The 14,544-nt window shown below is 45.7% G+C and overlaps 1 protein-coding gene across 2 annotated transcripts in view; it reads left to right on the forward strand.

Annotated features, from left to right (window-relative positions):
• Nucleotides 1–14,544, forward strand: part of LOC311105382 (lissencephaly-1 homolog A-like) — a 61,588-nt gene that overhangs the window by 38,405 nt on the left and 8,639 nt on the right. For both annotated transcript variants that reach the window (XM_084147521.1, XM_084147522.1), the window contains exons 3-6: nt 2,328–2,412; nt 5,184–5,258; nt 5,775–5,981; nt 12,390–12,558. In XM_084147521.1, coding sequence (XP_084003647.1) covers nt 2,328–2,412; nt 5,184–5,258; nt 5,775–5,981; nt 12,390–12,558 — 536 coding nt within the window. The remainder of the gene's footprint in view (nt 1–2,327; nt 2,413–5,183; nt 5,259–5,774; nt 5,982–12,389; nt 12,559–14,544) is intronic.

A 14,544-nucleotide genomic window follows, 5' to 3' on the forward strand; every position in this document is an offset into this window, starting at 1 on the left:
ATTTCTCAAATGTCCGGTAAATTAAAATGTTGCCGGTCAAATGTCCTGCGCCACGTTTTCTTAACGGAAACCCTGGTTCAGACATCAACAGTTTTAGCTGAATGACTTTAGGCACTGAAATAACCTAGCCCTGGGTGGGTAAATGTAGCCTCAGATGTGGTTGTAGTCCTAGGGTGCACCCACAGGTCAGTTAAGTGTGTGTTTGTGTTTCCCCGTCCTTGTGTGTTTGTCCCTCCGAGCGGGTGTGTATCAGTGTGTGTGTGCGTGTGTGTGTGCGTGTGTGTATTGGCCCAACTCTGAACAAAGAGAGGTAGAGTCAGGCAGGCATTTTACTGTGTAGCTTCTCTGTCTGGTCTATTGTCATGTCTATCTCAACATCTCCACATCTCATACCTCTAGCTCGGCTTTCACTTGGCTCATGTCTCGTCTATATGTAAATAATTTTATAGAACAGCTTTGTGTATGTGAGAGAGAAGGAGCGAGTGTGCGTGTCTGTCTGCAGGTGTTTCTGTGGTGTACAGTAGGCTAGTTTTCATTTTCTCTCTACTCTGTGGGGAGGGATTCCTCCATTATTTGTCCAGAGCAACAAGAGCTCATTATCGACAGCAGACACATGTGCTATCTATCTGTGTCAAATTGGTCTATGTGTGTGTGCGTGTGATTTTTATTTTTAGCACACGTTAAACAAAAGACCAATGCAATTTACGTTACTCAGACATGCTTATTTTCTTTGTTTGTTTTACCTGTAGTCAAATCCCTGACTCAAGCCTTTTCTCCATTTTAAATAAACTCAGCAAAAAAAGAAACGTCCCTTTTTCAGGACCCTGTCTTTCAAATATAATTCGTAGAAATCCAAATAACTTCACAGATCTTCATTGTAACTCAAACTCTGTTTCCCCTGCTTGTTCAATGAACCATAAACAATTAATGAACATGCACCTGTGGAACGGTTGTTAAGACACTAACAGCTTACAGACTGTAGGCAATTAAGGTCACAGTTATGAAAACTTAGGACACTAAAGAGGCCTTTCTACTGACTCTGAAAAAAACACCAAAAGAAAGATGCCCAGGGTCCCTGCTCATCTGCGTGAACGTGCCTTAGGCATGCTGCAAGGAGGCATGAGGACTGCCGATGTGGCCAGGGCAATAAATTGCAATGTCCGTACTGTGAGACGCCTAAGACAGCGCTACAGGAAGACAGGACGGACAGTTGATCCTCCTCGCAGTGTCAGACCACGTGTAACAACACCTGCACAGGATCGGTACATCCGAACATCACACCTGTGGGACAGGTACAGGATGGCAACAACAACTGCCCGAGTTACACCAGGAACGCACAATCTCTCCATCAGTGCTCAGACTGTCTGCAATAGGCTGAGAGAGGCTGGACTGAGGGCTTGTAGGCCTGTTGTAAGGCAGGTCCTCACCAGACATCACCGGCAACAACGTTGCCTATGGGCACAAACCCACCGTCGCTGGACCAGACAGGACTGGCAAAAAGTGCTCTTCACTGACGAGTCACATTTTTGTCTCACCAGGGGTGATGGTTGAATTCGCGTTTATCGTCGGGAAGGAATGAGCGTTACACCGAGGCCGGTACTCTGGAGCGCGATCGATTTGGAGGTGGAGGGTCCGTCATGGTCTGGGGCGGTGTGTCACAGCATCATCGGACTGAGCTTGTTGTCATTGCAGGCATTCTCAATGCTGTGCGTTACAGGGAAGACATCCTCCTCCCTCATGTGGTACCCTTCCTGCAGGCTCATCCTGACATGACCCTCCAGCATGACAATGCCACCAGCTGTACTGCTCGTTCTGTGCGTGATTTCCTGCAAGACAGGAATGTCAGTGTTCTGCCATGGCCAGCGAAGAGCCCGGATCTCAATCCCATTGAGCACGTCTGGGACCTGTTGGATCGGAGGGTGAGGGCTAGGGCCATTCCCCCCCCAGAAATGTCTGGGAACTTGCAGGTGCCTTGGTGGAAGAGTGGGGTAACATCTCACAGCAAGAACTGGCAAATCTGGTGCAGTCCATGAGGAGGAGATGCACTGCAGTACTTAATGCAGCTGGTGGCCACACCAGATACTGACTGTTACTTTTGATTTTGACCCCCCCTTTGTTCAGGGACACATTATTCCATTTCTGTTAGTCTTATGTCTGTGGAACTTGTTCAGTTTGTCTCAGTTGTTGAATCTTATGTTCTTACAAATATTTACGCATGTTAAGTTTGCTGAAAATAAACGCAGTTGAAGGTGAGAGGACGTTTAGAACTCTAATCTCGACTGCTTTTAACAAGTTAACTAATTGGTGTTTCTTTTGTCCTATTGCAGAAATCGAGCGATAGCTGATTACCTTCGTTCCAATGGATATGAAGAGGCATATTCAACTTTCAAGAAGGAGGCAGAATTAGACGTGGTGAGTAATGATGGAACATTACACACACACACGCTATCAATCAAGCCTAGTTACCCAAACAATACAGCTTTCATTTCCACTTTATTCCCCCTTTTAATTGACGCAGACACAAGTTTGACTGAAGCCATATGAGCCCAATTTTTAAGGTGATCATGATTAGGGTGTCTGTCACACACACACACACACACACACACACACACACACACACACACACACACACACACACACACACACACACACACACACACACAAGGGAGAAGCTGCAGTCAGGGAGTGGAACAGAAGCTGAAGATGGAGATAACGTCTCTCCCGGTCTTCCTAGCTGTGCTCGATCAGAGCTAATGTAGCTAGCAGCTAAAGGCCCGAACGAAAGAGCCCTTTGAATTTACTCAACGAACAATCTCTCCTCAAACTAGACAAAACAAAGACCAAAAACAACGTGTGGCAGTTTAACATGTCAATGCTCCCTCTGCCTCTCTCTCTCCCTCTCTCCGTCTTTGTCATTACCTCCCTATTTGTATAGCACAGATAGAGGTGTTCAGTCCTTCCTCCTCCCTAGTTAGTGGAAACAGCCTGAATAATAGATTACTATGGACGGAGAAGCTCCCTGATGTGTCTGACACCGCGCGCGCACACACCTTGCCAGGATTGTGTTAAGTCTGCCCTAATGATGCTGGCAATTCCATTAACAGCCTTCCATTGCCTTAATCTAGTCTATTCATTACCTGTTAAATGAGGAGGCTATGCCAATGGAGAATGGAGGCATTACCCCTAATGCTACATCTACAGCCTTCGTCTTGGGTTTCTTTTAAGACCTGCTAAAATAATGTAATGCAGTGTGTAGGTGAGCAGAGTGGCGTTGAAGGTAGGATATTAAACAGCATGCCGCACCTCTCGTCTGGCACTGCCCACACACACGCACGCACACACACACACATCCTGCTGATAGACTGACAGACCACAGTGATTAGAAGGAGTGTGTGTGTGGAGCACTGACTGACTTTGTGTTAAGCCATCGGCAAAGGGTCTGGGCAGATGGCAGGTCACATTTCTCTCCCTCTCTCTTCACAGACAATGCCACGACTCCTTTCATCCCTCCATCCCGTCACCTCTCCTCCTCCCCTCTTCTTATCGCTCCAAGCGTTGAGCGAGGCAGCAACTGTTATCTTGTACACCTCTGCGATTTCTGCCAAGGAGCAGCAGCTCAGCTTCAGAACACACAGCTGCCCTCTCAGTGCCTGCAGCACGACTCCACACAGCCACATTTCCTCTTTTGTTTCTCCTAAGAGGGAAGAAAATGGGTGAAATCTACCACAAAGCATATTTTCTCCCCCACTGAAACAGTGGCTAGGCTGTTAATCTCTCCCATTAGTAACACCACATGAAGAGACAATGTAAATATGTACCAACTCTACTCAGCAAACACACCATCCCTTTCCCCTTTATTTAACCAGGTAAGCCAGTTAAGAACAAGTTCTCATTTACAACTGCGACCTGGCCAAGATAAAGCAAAGCAGTGCGATTAAAAACAACAACACAGAGTTACATATGGGGTAAACAAAACATTAAGTCAAAAATACAACAAAATATATATACAGTGTGTGTGAATGTAGTAAATTATGGAGGTAAGGCAATAAATAGGCCATAGTGCAAAATAGTTACAATTTCGTAATAACACTGGAATGATAGATGTGCAAATAGAGATACTGGGGTGCAAAATAAATAACAATATGGGGATGAGGTAGTTGGATGGGCTAATTTACAGATGGGCTGCGTACAGGTGCAGTGATCGGTAAGCTGCTCTGACAACTGACGCCTAAAGTTAGTGAGGGAGATAAGTGTCTCCAGCTTCAGAGATTTTTGCAGTTCGTTCCAGTCATTGGCAGCAGAGAACTGGAAGGAATGGCGACCAAAGGAGGTGTTGGCTTTGGATGACCAGTGAGATATACCTGCTAGAGTGCAGACTATGGGTGGGTGTTGCTATGGTGACCAGTGAGCTAAGATAAGACAGGGATTTGCCTAGCAGTGATTTATAGATGACCTGGAGCCAGTGGGTTTGGCGACGAATATGTAGTGGGGGCCAGCCAACAAGAGCGTACAGGTCACAATGGTGGGTAGCTGGGGGGGGGCTCCATATGCCTCACGTCTCCACACAGACACCAACCACTTATTTTATTTTTCTACCTCCCTGAATAACACATGTAGGCTCGTTTTTAGGCGACGTGCTAGTCTTGATCTTGGCTAGTACCCGTAACAGGTTTCACTTACGTTTGCCTTACTCCTTACCCTAGCCAGCCTGTAAACGCGCACCAGAAGTCCCTCCCTCGCCCTTTAGTAAAATGGCCTCCATACCCCTGTTGCTAGCCTTTCCTCCAGGTGGAAGCCGCTCTCTGCCAGGCTCCCTGAAGTTAATGTCCCTCCCCAGCGTACTGTTTGTGAGGGCGTAAGCCCTTGTCTGCAGGAGATTAGCCTGTGTGAGGGGGATTAAGAAGTGTGTGTGTGGGTCTCCGTAAGTATGTCTCCGTGTGTGTGTATTTACAATTAGCCTCAAGGCTGACCCTGTTTGTATGTAGGGGTGTAAATCCCATTCCTTATTACTGTGCTCTCAACTGTATCCGAAGACTGCCTGCAACCTCAGCTGCCCCCCAGGCAGACCCATAGGCCCCACTGATTAGGCCTAAACTAAGCTCCGTGCTGGATTGTGTGTGTGTGTGTGTGTGTGTTTCTGTGTGCGTGTGGTGCTCTTTTCCTAACTCCATTTTTAATTTTAGAATGAAGAATTGGATAAGAAGTATGCCGGCCTTTTGGAAAAGAAATGGACCTCAGTCATCAGATTACAAAAGAAGGTTTGTGGTTTGATTTAGGGGATGCTGTTGTAGCTGGGCATTCTGTCTGTTAGTCTTGGCCCATGTCTGTGGCGGAACATCAGCAGATACTCTCTATACACACCGTATTAAAAAAGTTACATTACAATGAATTGAATGTGTTAACCCAATGCCCTTAAGATATGAGATCGTTTGATATGGGTGGCTTTGATGTGCTTACTTAGCAGTACACTGAAGCAGCCAGCAGTGATTTCCATGTATCCATCAACATTAGCAAGCTTATATTAGCCAATTTGCTTGCTTAGTACAGATTATACACTTACTGTATTCCAAAATGGAGGTTTTCCAAGCTTCTCCAAGTGCCTAACGTTGTAAGGGCTAAACTCACCTCCTACACCACCAATATGTATTTCCCACCTGATGATGCATGGCAGCCATTTTGTGCCAGAAACGCCCAGTTTCCTTCTATGTAATACCGCATATCCTACTGTGATGATAACTATGTCTACATGTCCCCCCCCCCGTCCGTCCCCCCAGGTGATGGAGCTGGAGTCAAAGCTGAACGAGGCCAAGGAGGAGATCACCCTGGGTGGGCCCATAGCCCAGAAGCGTGACCCCAAAGAGTGGATCCCTCGCCCGCCGGAGAAGTACGCGCTGAGTGGCCACCGCTCCCCCGTCACGCGCGTCATCTTCCACCCAGTCTTTAGCGTCATGGTGTCAGCCTCAGAGGACGCCACAATAAAGGTCAGTAGAATATAATAACCATCATAAACAACAACAGTCTTTACTCTATGTCTACGTTATTCTCCAGGCTGGTTGCAAAGGTCCCTGAAGACTGCCTAAACAGTGCTAAGGGAAACAATGAAACAATGTATAAACAAGATGCAAGCAACCCATCCCAAACAACTTCCCCAACACTTTGGTGGCAAGTTACTTTATCCACTTGACTTGTATGGGAGTTGACTGTATATGTATAACTGCAACCAATAAGGCCTGGGTTTGAGTCCCAGTTCAGGAAAGGTCAACTGCAGAGCTGTGTACCAGCCATTGAACTGCATCTTTAACCAATTCAAGTCCTTGTACAATATCAAAACGTGCCACTGAACCAATTCTGTAAATGCATAAAATTTGGTGTCAACATATGCTGAGCAAAAATATAAATGGAACAGGTAAAGTGCTGATCCCATGTTTCATAAGCTGAAATAAAAGATCCCAAAAATGTTCCATGCGCACAAAAAGTTTATTTCTCTCATTCTGGGTACAAATTTGTTTACATCCCTGTTAGTGAGCATTTCTCATTTGCCAAGGTAATCCATCCACCTGATAGGTGTGGCATATCAAGAAGCTGATTAAACAGCATGATCATTACACAGATGCACCTTGTGCTGGGGACAATAAAAGGCCACTCTAAAATGTGCAGTTTTGTCTCACAACACAATGCCACAGATGTCTCAAGTTTTGAGGGAGCGTGCAGTTGGTATGCTGACTGCAAGAATGTCCACCAAAGCTGTTGCCAGATAATTGAATGTTAATTTCTCTACCATAAGCCTCCTCCAACATCATTTTAGAGAATTTGGCATTACATCCAACCGGCCTCACAACCGCAGACCACGCGTAACCACTCCAGCCCAGTACCTCCACATCCATCTTCTTTACCTGTGGCATCGTCTTAGACCAGCCACCTGGACAGCTGATGAAACTGTGGGTTTGCACAACCGAAGAATTCCTGCACAAATAGTCAGAAACCGTCTCATTGAAGCTCATCTGCATGCTCGTCGTATCTGCATGCTCGTCGTCCTCACCAGGGTCTTGACCTTGACTGCAGTTCGGCATTGTAATCGATGGCCACTGGCACGCTGGAGAAGTGTGCTCTTCACGGATTAATCCCAGTATCAACTGTACCGGGCAGATGGTAGCGTGTATGGTGTTGTGTGGGCGAGCGGTTTGCTGATGTCAACATTGTGAATAGAGTGCCCCATGGTGTGGTTATGGTATGGGCAGGCATAAGCTATGGACAACGAACACAATTGTATTTTATTGATGGCAATTTGAATGCACAGCTTCCATGACGAAATCCTAAGGCCCATTGTCGTGCCATTCATCCGCCGCCATCCCCTCATGTTTCAGCATAATAATGTTTCAGCATAATAATGCACGGCCCCATGTCGCAAAGATCTGTACACAATTCCTGGAAGCTGAAAATGTCCCAGTTATTCCATGGCCTGCATACTCACCAGACACGTCACCCTTTGAGCATGTTTGGGATGCTCTGGATCGACGTGTACGACAGCGTTTTCCAGTTCTCTCCAATATCAGCAACTTCGCACAGCCATTGAAGAGGAGTGGGACAACATTCCACAGGCCACAATCAACAGCCTAATCAACTCTATCCGAAGGAGATATGTCACGCTCCATGAGGCAAATAGTGGTCACACCAGATACTGACTGGTTTTCAGATCCATGCCTCTACCTTTAATTTAGTTATTTTTTATCTGTGACCAACAAATGCATATCTTTATTCCCAGTCATGTGAAACCCATAGATTAGGTCCTAGGGAATTTATATTAATTGACAGATTTCCTTATATGAACTGTAACTCAGTAAAATCTTTGCAATTGTTGCATGTTGCGTTTATATTTTTGTTCAGTGTAGTTAGTACAAGTGTGTAATCAGGCCACATTGATTTTGTAATATTGTCAGCTGTCAGTGTCAATCAAAGTTGGGATTTTTAGAAAATGTGAAGAAATCATTAAAATGACTATAGCATATGTATTTTGAAATGCATTTCAGAATTACATTCTTTAAAAGCATATGGTATTGTTATTTGACTTGTTCTAAGTCCAAATATGCCAAATACAGTGCATTCGGAAAGTTTTCAACCTTATTCTAAAATTGATTAAATTGTTTTTCCCCCTCATCAATCTACACACAATACCCCCTAATGACAAGTAATTGTTTAGTTTTTTGTTTTTATTGTTTGCTAATAAAAAAACATCTTATCACATTTACATAAGTATTCAGACCCTTTACTCAGTACTTTGTTGAACCACCTTTGGCAGCGATTACAGCCTCGAGTCTTAAGTATGACACTACAAGCTTGGCACATCTGTATTTTGGGAGTTTCTCCCATTCTTCTCTGCAGATCCTCTCAAGCTCTGTCAGGTTGGATGGGGAGCATCGCACCACAGCCATTTTCAGGTCTCTTCAGAGATGTTAGATCGGATTCAAGTCCGGGCTCTGGCTGGGCCACTCAAGGACATTCAGAGACTTGTCTCGAAGCCACTCCTGCGTTGTCTTGGCTGTGTGCTTAGGGTTCTTGTCCTTTTGGAAGGTGAGTCTTCGCCCCAGTCTGAGGTCCTGAGCACTCTCTGTACTTTGCTGCATTCATCTTACCCTCAATCCTGACTAGTCTCCCAGTCCCTGCCGCTGAAAAACATCCCCACAGCATGATGCTGCCACCACCATGCTTTACCGTTGTGATGGTGCCAGGTTTCTTCCAGACGCGACGCTTGGCATTCAGCCCAAACCAGAGAATCTTGTTTCTCATGGTCTGAGAGTCCTTTAGGTGCCTTTTGGCAAATTCCAAGCGGGCTGTCGTGCCTTATACTGAGGAGTGGCTTTCGTCTGGCCACTCTACCATAAAGACCTGATTGCTGGAGTGCAGCAGAGATGGTTGTCCTTCTGGAAGGTTCTCCCATCCCCACAGAGGAACTCTAGAGCTCTGTCAGTGTGACCATCAGGTTCTTGGTCACCTCCCTGACCAAGACCCTTCTCCCCCGATTGCTCAGTTTGGCCGGGGGGCCAGCTCTAGGAAGAGTCTTGGTGGTTCCAAACTTTTTCTATTTGAGAATGATAGAGGCCACTGTGTTCTTGGTGACCTTCAATGCTGCAGAAATGTTTTGGGACACTTCCCCAGATCTGTGCCTCGACACAATCCGGTCTCGGAGCTCTACGGACAATTCCTTTGACCTCATGGCTTGGTTTTTGCTCTGACATGCACTGTCAACTGTGGGACCTTATATAGACAGGTGTGTGCCTTTCCAAATCATGTCCAATCAATTGCATTTACCACCGGCGGACTCCAAGTTTTAGAAACATCTCAAGGATGATCAATGGAAACAGGATGCACCTGAGCTTAATTTCGAGTCTCATAGCAAAGGGTCTGAATACTTATGTAAATAAGGTGTTTCTGTTTTTTATTTTTAATAATTTTGCTAGAATTTCTAAAAACCTGTTTTTGCTTTGTCATTATTGAGTATTATGTGTATATCGAGTAAACATTTTATTTAATCAATTTTAGAATAAGGCTGTAACGTAATTAAATGTGGAAAAAGTCAAGGCGTCTGAATACTTTCCGAAGGCACTGTATATGATTCAACTCATTGCCGTTTGAACTACAGCCATTTCTGTATTGTACTTTATTCTTTGGACACGCATACCACTGACACACACACGGGTGTGCGTTGATGTCTGTGGTGTGTGTGTGCTTGTGAGAGAGAGAGGGAGAACACTGTAGCAGGCCTCATTCTCCATTGACTTGCATTGGATTTGCTTATGCTGTATAATATACTCTAGGAGTGTGATAGTGTGGATTTCTTTAGATATTGTTTTCACGATAATAGAGGAGAGATGCTCATAAAACAACAGAGTTTTTTAGCTTTTAGCTGCGTTCCCAAAGCGATAAGTTCTGCTTCCTTGTTATTCATTCAGCCTGTGTGCCAGCCTGCCATTGCATCAGCATTACCTAGTACCTAACACACGCTCGCACTCTCCTTTTGTCAGGACACGCCCTACAGCAAAAATCACCTCCTCCTCCTCTCAGCTACCCCTCCTCATTCCCAGCATCCCTCCTTCCATTCCCCCCGTTATTTCATCTTCCGCTTGAGTGCTGGCCCCCCCGCCACGACCGCCATCCATCCATCCATCCTGGAGCAGGTTCAGTCAGGCCCCAATCTGCCCTCGCCTCTTCTTTCCTGGCCTGGCTCGCCTCACTCTGTGCCCTACTTTCCCTCCAAACCTTGCTGTTATATCTTTAAATGGGGAGCAGAACTTAAGAGCTCTGCACACTGACATTCTCTCCCTCTGACTATTTCTCTCTTTATTTCTCTCTTTGACGTTCTCTCTTTGACATTCTCTCTTTGACATTCCAGTAAGGCTGTTGGTTTGCCTGCAGTCTGAAACTAGTCTCTTTTTCTCCTCTTTGTTTAGTATGTAGGAAGTAATTGTCACGGGGCTTTGGTGCTCTGCTTGCCCTCACTCCTTCCCTCTCGCTCTCCCCCTCTTACTCCCTGTCTTCCCTTGTCCTCTGCTCTCCCTTCTGCTAACGTAGCAAATCTATGCAATCCTTTTTTTTTGTTACTGTCCTTGAGCCTTGAGCTCGCCACCTTGGCAGTATGTAAATCAGCAGGTTTTGTGAGCAGTGATCCTTCTCTACTTCCTTCACTGTCTCTCTCTCGGTCTCTCTCTCTCTCGGTCTCTGTGTCTCTCTCTGTGTCTCTCTCTTTCCCTTTCTCTGCATGGTGATAAGAAATCCTGTCCCTCACACTAAACTAGGCCAAACACCTTGAGGTTGAGTGTCAGGTTAACTGCTGCTTATGGCAAGAAAGACCCTGCCTTTAGCACAGACTGGACCCCATTATTTTAAAGTGACTATTTTATAGTGTCATTCTCTCAAAAGTAGGCCTATATTAATTACTGCTTTGCTCTTTCAATTGAATATAGGTTATTTTCAGTTGTTCAATGGAAAACGTAATACATTTTTGTCTCTCACTTTTAGCCACATCGTTACGAGTGGCTAACGTTCATTTTATGGTTGTTTATCTCATGCTGTTGTCAGTACATAAACACAGCCTCCCCTGACCTCTGACCTTATTACCTAATGACCTTCTGCAGTGCATCTAGACGGCAGCTTACTGAGCTAATAGGCTACATGGGTCTGCAGAAGAAAATGCCATAAAAGCTGTAATAAATTGCACCACCATGTTTCACTAGCCTGCCACTTGCATAGGTAGCACAAGCTCAGCATTGATGGGTTTGGTGGCAGAAGCACAAGCTCAGCAGAGTAAGTGATGGTCTTGGTGGTACTGGCAGACTTAACACCACACCATACTGGGGTGGATTTTATGGTAGACTACACTCAAAACGGGAGGGGGCGGGTGGCCATGGCAGTGGAGAAAGCCCAAATGAGGCAGAAGGTGGGGGCTTCTGTCACGGTCTTCCCAAATCCAGCCCTCACCACCTCTGCCCCGTCCCCCCCATCGCTTGCTCAGCAATGGAGGAAAAGCTTATCCCCACAGTGCCTGTCTGCCTGGAAACACAGAGTAAAGTGATAGCCATCATGCTTGAGATGCAGCCAAAGTAGTGTTTTTGTTGACCCTTTTATTTAAGACTCAAATCCCACTGTCAATTTCAACACAATCACAATAGACAGACTCATATTTATTCAACCACCATAGGCTTATTTCTTTCCCTGACTATCCCAATATGGGGATATTTGAGTTGATACGCTTCACAGACGAATGTATTCTTCTAGAAACAGTAAAGTTAATTTAATCAGACAAGGAAGGTTTTGAACATTGAATATGTATGGGGTCGGTGTTTGCATGTCGAGATGCCGTCTGGCTTGTAGGCTCTCATCATTCTGTGATATTTGGAGCTCTAGAGACGAACCTCAGACAGTGAACTGTGGGTAGTTAATGTCTAGAGAGGTCTGTCTGGCACCTCACCCAGAGCGTGTTGGCTCTCCTGTGATATGACATTAATATGATCTCCTACTGCAGACATTGGAGCTATCCCGATCTCTCTCTGTGCCAGTCTCAGCCTGCCTCCTGTAAGCCTGTTTTGGCTGCTTGGTCGCTCAGGAAAGAGTCAGTGTCACAGGGTGCAGACTAGGCTAGACGAGACTGTGGTATTTGAGGTCTCTGAGGTGTGGGGATTTTTAGATTTTGGAGAGCAGCTGAAGTGTGTTTCTGTTCAGGTGTTTGTGTTTTCATGTGTGTTTATGGTCACACAGCAGCTGAAGTTTAGATTTGTGTATGCATTAGTTTTCTTCTCTCCCAACATCTGAGGTGTGTGTGTGTGTGTGTGTGTTCATGTATGTTTTCATCTGTGACATGTTTAGACAGCTGAAATAGTGTTTTCTCTCCTCGCCAGGTGTGGGACTATGAGACAGGAGACTTTGAGCGGACGCTGAAGGGTCACACAGACTCTGTCCAGGACATCTCCTTTGACCAGACAGGCAAGCTGCTGGCCTCCTGCTCTGCTGACATGACCATCAAGCTGTGGGACTTCCAGGGCTTTGAGTGCATTCGGACCATGCATGGTGAGGGGACAGGAGAGGGTGGACTGGCTAGAGAGCTAATGGGTTGGAGGTTATTATGTCTTAGACCATGAGGAGGACCAGGGATGGTGAGGTATGTGTGATTGTTTGGATGTGCATTGAGACACAGGTGCTACCGATGCTGTTCATTATCACGTATGATATGGCTCATCCTCACTGAAGTCCATGGTAATCTGCTCCAATTCACAGAAAACCCAGTGAAACAAAAGAGCTTCACATCACAGCCAAATTATCTGTCACACAGGCTTTAATGTTAATGCCAGCCATTCCACACTTCTTCTAAACATACTCCCCAATCTAACTCCTACAGGCGGTGGGGACTAGTTCTCTCGCGCCATCTCTCTCTCTCTGGAGTTCAGTCATTTGCACCGTTTAATATTACGATTTGGAGGGCAGAATGAGAAGCCTTTCTGTTTTCTCTCTCACACACTCACACACACACACACACACACACACACACACACACACACACACACACACACACACACACACACACACTCCCTCAAGACGAGGTGCTATTTCTCATATCATCAGCACTCTAAATGTACCAGTCCTTAGGCAGTGTCACTGCCCCCTCCCCTCTTTTAAATCGTAATTGCTGGATAAATTGAAGCGGCAACTCTTACAACGTGTGCCTTCAGGCCCCACTGAAACAGGAGGACCACTGGAGTGGCTTTCCTATTCCATTGGAACTGTCTGGAGCTCTTAAAACATATCAACACATCATATGCCCCTTAAACTCTCCCCAAAAATGCCTCTGAAATTGCCCAGACTAAGAAGTATACTACATGAATGAATATAAATGCTTTAAAGTAAAACTCAAAATAAGCTCTCTTCCCCTTCTTGACTAGGGCTCAGTCATTTTTCTATCCATGTTTGAGTTGTAAACCTAGACGTATATAAATCCAAGGTTTGCAGTGCGTGTGTGTGTGAGATATTAGCGGTCTCTCTCCAATCCCTTTTTGGGTGTAATTTACATTGTCAGTTAGAGCTGGCATGTTGCCCCAAAACAGACAGGCTGTGTTCACACTGTGAAGAAAGGAGGAGAGCTCTGGGACCACTTCTCTTTGTCTTCCTCCCTCTCTCCATCCCTCTCTCTGTGCCTGCCAGTTCCACTGCGCCAGCATTCCTGTCATCCTCCCATCCCCTAATATTTTCATCCTTTCATTCTCCTTAAGAGTTCCTTTCTTCCTCTAATTTTCCTTCTCTCCAGTCCTTCCCTTCTCCTTAAACAATTTCCCCTCTCTCCTTCCTCACCCTTTCTCCTCTACACGGTTTTCTCTCCATCTTTCTCTCATCCTCTTCCTCTCTCCCTCCTTCCCTCTCATCCTCCCTGCATCCCTCCCACCAGGCTGGCTGGTTTGGTAGTGAAGATTAGGAGAGATTTTGGACAGTTAGTTTAATTATGATCCTCTTCACTCAGCACCAGATAGCAGCCCTTTGTGAGGGTTCCACCACCCATTATTATAACCACCACCACACACACACACTACCCCTCCCCACCACATATGTTTAAGCTTGGCTTTTAGAGCCTACTTACGTTTCCTCATCTTTTTAGCAGATTAAAGATGGCTGCCCTGGTCTCTAGGTAATTAACTGCCTCTTCTCTAGGAACAAAGACACCCTGAGCGTAATTGGCCGTCTCTCTACTCATGTTAATTGGCAAATTTGAACAAAACCTATTTTATGGCACGTTTAGTTCTGGGGACTGTCTGAAGTACAGTACTTGGACATTTCACCAATGGTAATTTCAGTCAGCAGTGGTTGTTTTGGAAAGGGAAAGGGGGTACCTAGTCAGTTGTACAACTGAATGCATTCAACTGAAATGTGTCTTCCACATTTAACCCAACCCCTCTGAATCAGAGAGATGCGGGGGCTTAAATCAATGTAATTGGTGCCCAGGGGGTAAAAGTTGTTGGTAGAATGGCAGATTTTGTCCACCTTGCCGGCTCGGGGATTCGAACCAGC

Source organism: Coregonus lavaretus (assembly GCF_964263955.1).
Source record: "Coregonus lavaretus genome assembly, chromosome: 30".
NCBI classification, from domain to species: Eukaryota; Metazoa; Chordata; class Actinopteri; order Salmoniformes; family Salmonidae; genus Coregonus; species Coregonus lavaretus.